Here is a 4,421-nt window from a genome sequence, read left to right as displayed (position 1 = left end):
AACAGAATTTATATAATTAAAATAAAAGCCTTGACCGGGAGAAGATTAATTGGAAGTTCTATCCTTGTTGAATTTCCCCAAGGGTAATGGTAAGAGGTTGTTGCTTCTACTTAGTTATCCCTTACCGAATAAAGGAAAGTCAAGTAACTTAACCGGCTCTAATTTACAAGTCCTAATCCTCTCCTATGGAAGGATTAGCGTTAGTGACTAGAAAGCCAGCCAACAACTTCCAATTACCAATTACACTTGAGTATTCCAACTCAAGGGTCTCCTTTTAATCAACTCCCAAGTCAAGTTAGGAGTCTACTCGATTGACATGAATACCACTTTCACAGGCATATAAATGGAATAGAAAGAAGACATGATAAATTAAATAAAATAATAACTGAAAATTAATTAAAGGTAAAAGTAGTTCTTTGCATTAATAAATCCCAAAATCATAAACCTCCATATCTGAACAGGGTTAATAGGTGATTGAAAGAGTAAAGGAATAAGGAAACAAACTAGAATAATGGAAACTTCAACGGAGGTAGTAACTCTTCTCAATATCCAAATCAAAAGCAATAAACTCTAAAACTATGAGTGTGAAGAAAACCTAGAGGAACTAGTGTCTCTCTCTAAGATTCAAAAACCATAACTAAAAATTATGTGAATGAGAATGTATGTTGAGTCTCTGCTTGTCCCCTGGCTCTAGTCTGCGTTTCTGGGCCGTAAACTTGTTCCAAACTCAGCCCAAAATCGCCCCCAGCATCTTCTGCATTTTCTGCACGTGGCGCATGTCACACGTACGCGTCAGGTACACACACGCGTCGCTGTGCGAATCTCCAAATCATGCGCACACATGAGCCATGCGTGTGCGTCGCTCCTCGCTGGTTATCTCCTTTATTTCTTGTGCTCCTTCCATTTTTGCAAGCTTCCTCTCCATCCTCTAAGCCATTCCTGCCCTATATAGCCTGAAAACACTTAACACACAGATCACAGCCTCGAATGGTATCAAGGGGAATTAAAATACCCAATTTAAAGGCTTAGGAAGCAAGTTCTCAACCATAGAACAAAATTGGGAAGGAATTGTAAAATCATGCAAATTGTATGAATAAGTGTGCAAAGACTTGATAAAAACCACTCGATTGAGCACAAGATAATCCATAAAATAGTGGTTTATCAAAAGAAGAAAGAAGAATAAAGGAGAAAGGAGAAAAACAGGGCACAAGGCGACGCATAAGCGTCACCCACGCTTAAGCATGGATTGCCGGAGGGACAAGCGACGCAAAAGCGTCGCCTATGCTTACGCGTGGATTGTAGCAGGGACAATCGACGCATAAGCGTCGCCCATGCTTATGCGTGGATTGCAGTTGTGCCGCTGGCACAAAGTTAGCACAAAGTAGGCACAACTCTCTATTTTTTGTATCAGGAGCCCCCATATGGCAAACGACGCATAAGCGTCGCCCACACTTAAGTGTGGGTTGACCCTTTTTTTTTAAAGAAGCCTAAAACAAAATTTAACACTCTCCTAACCTATAAACATTCAAATCACCCAAAATTCAAATTTAAAAACAAATATTTTGGTTTTTGAAAAATTTTCAAATACAAAACAAACAAAACTTACACTTCAAGCGAAATACAATCTAACAACAACTATTCTAATCAAAACATGAATTTAACAAACAACCTGTTACAGACCCACACAGGTCCAGCCTAATTACCTGGCGGGTCGGGGACACCACCTCCAACCTATGCACAAACCACCAGGATAAGGAAACTCGACGGGTCGGCCCCTACGCCCAACCCGGAGTAATGGGCAACTTGCCACTGTGGCTCAAGTCCCCACGCCCAACGAACCGGTTGGGTCGGTATCTTCGGGACAACACCCAAAACCCCGACACGAAGTCCGGAGCGACCTGCTCCTCCCACGTAGACCAGGACAGCTCACAGAAGCTTCTTGGCTAGCAGGCTAGGCCATTATTAGGCCCGCCCAACACAGTATATAAGGGGAAAAGTCAGCTCTCTCCCAGAGGTACACATCATCTTACCTAATTTGGCTATCATCCCGTACGGACACTGACTTGATCGTCGGAGTGTCCTTGCAGGTGGCTACACCCCTCGTCCGCTCTACTTCCGGTGTTGCCAATCTTCAGCTCACGTCCGGAAACCCGCACCAAGTCACTCCAAGTTCTCGCCCTTTCACCTTTTCACCATCATCTGACCCGTTAAGTACCCGAGATCAATAGGTAACGAGCATTGGCGCTGTCTGTGGGGACCCTGGAACAGACATGGAGTGACTTCTCACGTCGGAAGAACTCCGCGAAGGAGGCAGGCCTGCCTAAGCAGGGCGAGTTCGACAGCTCGAAATGGCCAACAGCTACGATCCTCCGTTCAACCAAACCAACCAATCTACACCAAGACTGCTGAAAGAGGTCTTTTCGGAGGAATGGGAGCTGACAGCGCCAAGATCACGCAAGAGCTCAGACACAGAGTACAAAAACCTTGAAAGGGAGCTGGCAGCGACGAGTCGATCTCAAGGCGATGTCAGCCGATCCCACGATGACGCCAGCCGATCCCGCACCCGCACCCGCTCCCCTCCCGAAGATACGAGAATAGAGAAAGGAGCCCAACAAAGCGCGATGAGGTGCATAAACAGGTGACCTCTCAACCTACCCAAGGCAGGTTCGAGAGCCACGGGGAGTCCCAAAGTGGGAAATCCAAGAAACAACAAGAACCCATCATCATTGGAGCCACTCCTTTCCACCCCTCGATCCTCAAGGTCTGGCTTCCGAAGAACTTCGACAAGCCAACAGACATGAGTAATCCCCAGGAGCACCTCACAGCTTTTGAAGCAAGAATGAAATTGGAAGGAGTAGGCGACACGGTCAGATGCCGACCATTCCCCGTGACGCTGGTCGGCCCAGCGATCCGATGGTTCAACGCGCTCCTACAAGGATCCATCACGGCCTTTTCGGACATCTCCCAGAGCTTCTTGGCTCGGTTCATGACATGCATAGCCAAAGCAAAGCACCCAATTAACTTACTAGGGGTTATCCAAAAACCCGAGGAGCCAACCAGAAAGTTCCTGGACAGATTCAACGACAAATTTTTGGATATCGACGGCCTTACGGACTCAGTCGCTAGTCTCTGCCTAACGAACGGCCTGCTAAACGAGGACTTTAGGAAGTACCTCACTACTAAGCCTCTCTGGTCCATGCAGGAGATTCAAAGCGTGGCCAAGGAATACATCAATGATGAGGAGGTGAGTCAGGTTGTAGCAGCCAACAAACGGCAGCTCTCAAACCCCTCAGCTCGGCAGGCCCCCCAGGTCGACAGATACAAGGAAGCTCCCAGGGACGACACCATAGCCAAGCAATCCAAGCAACCCCCATGGGTAGGAAGGTTCACAAACTACACACCACTCACGACGCCCATAGTGGAGGTTTACCAACAAATTGCAGACAAGGAAATCCTATCCAGACCTAGACCATTGAAAGAAAGAACGGGAGGCAACAAAAGCCTTTACTACGATTATCACAAGGGATTCGGTCACAAAACCCAAGACTGCTTCGATCTCAAAGATGCCTTAGAGCAGGCCATCAGAGATGGAAAGCTGAGCGAATTCTCCCAGCTCATCAGAGAGCCGAGGAGACGGGAATGTGAATGCTCCGAGGAAGATCGTAGCCAGACTGTGAAGCCAAGGCAAGAACCCATAGGGGACGCCAACAACCCCTCAACCTTTGTGGTCAACATCGTGGTCGGGCACGACAGCCCTCTTAAATCAAAGTCGGCAACAAAAAAGGATACCCGGATCCTATCCATCTCGACAGAAGGTCCCATTGTCAGCAGAGGACCTCCCACGATATCCTTTGGCCCAGAAGATAAATGGTTTCACGACCTCCCCGAGAACCCCCCCCAAGGTGGTCACAGCGATGGTCGGGACAGGGTTAGTCAGACGAATCCTCATCAATACCGGGGCCGACTCTAACATCCTATTCAGAAACGTATTCGACGCCATGGGGCTCAAAGAGTCTGACCTCAAGAACCACCAGCACGGAGTCATGGGACTAGGCGATAACTACATAAACCCGACGGGACGATCTCCCTCCCAGTTTACCTAGGAACTGGTGACGCCAGGAAGTCGGTTATGGCAGACTTCGTAGTCCTCGGAGACTCCACAGCCTACAACATCATCCTGGGGAGAAAGACCATCAACGAACTCTCAGCTGTAATATGCACTAAATTCTTGAGAATGAAGTTCATAACGGACAAGGGAACAGTTGGCTCCATAAGGGGAGACCTAGAAGCGGCGGTCGCCTGCGACAACGCCAGTCTCTCCTTAAGGAAAGAATCTAAGAAGGCAGCTGGCATGTTCTTGGCAAACCTGGACGTCATGATGGAGGACAAGCCGAGACCACAACCAGAGGGGGACATGGAAA

At 47.8% G+C, this 4,421-nt stretch overlaps 1 protein-coding gene across 1 annotated transcript; it reads left to right on the top strand.

The window, feature by feature from the left end:
• The first annotated feature begins 2,797 nt into the window (after positions 1 to 2,797).
• On the top strand, positions 2,798 to 3,970 carry LOC107609550 (uncharacterized). The gene has a single exon (XM_016311554.1). It carries the CDS (start codon positions 2,798 to 2,800, stop codon positions 3,968 to 3,970), a length of 1,173 nt encoding a protein of 390 aa, XP_016167040.1.
• Positions 3,971 to 4,421: the final 451 nt, after the last annotated feature.

Source organism: Arachis ipaensis, chromosome B1 (assembly GCF_059453495.1).
Source record: "Arachis ipaensis isolate K30076 ecotype BB chromosome B1, ASM5945349v1, whole genome shotgun sequence".
NCBI classification, from domain to species: Eukaryota; Viridiplantae; Streptophyta; class Magnoliopsida; order Fabales; family Fabaceae; genus Arachis; species Arachis ipaensis.
The sequence above is the reverse complement of the archived record's forward strand: the minus strand, read 5'-3'. Positions and strand labels throughout refer to the sequence as shown.

Excerpts from the sequence above, each read along its gene's own strand:
- LOC107609550 (XM_016311554.1), top strand. The coding sequence starts at position 2,798 with ATGAGTAATCCCCAGGAGCACCTCACAGCTTTTGAAGCAAGAATGAAA.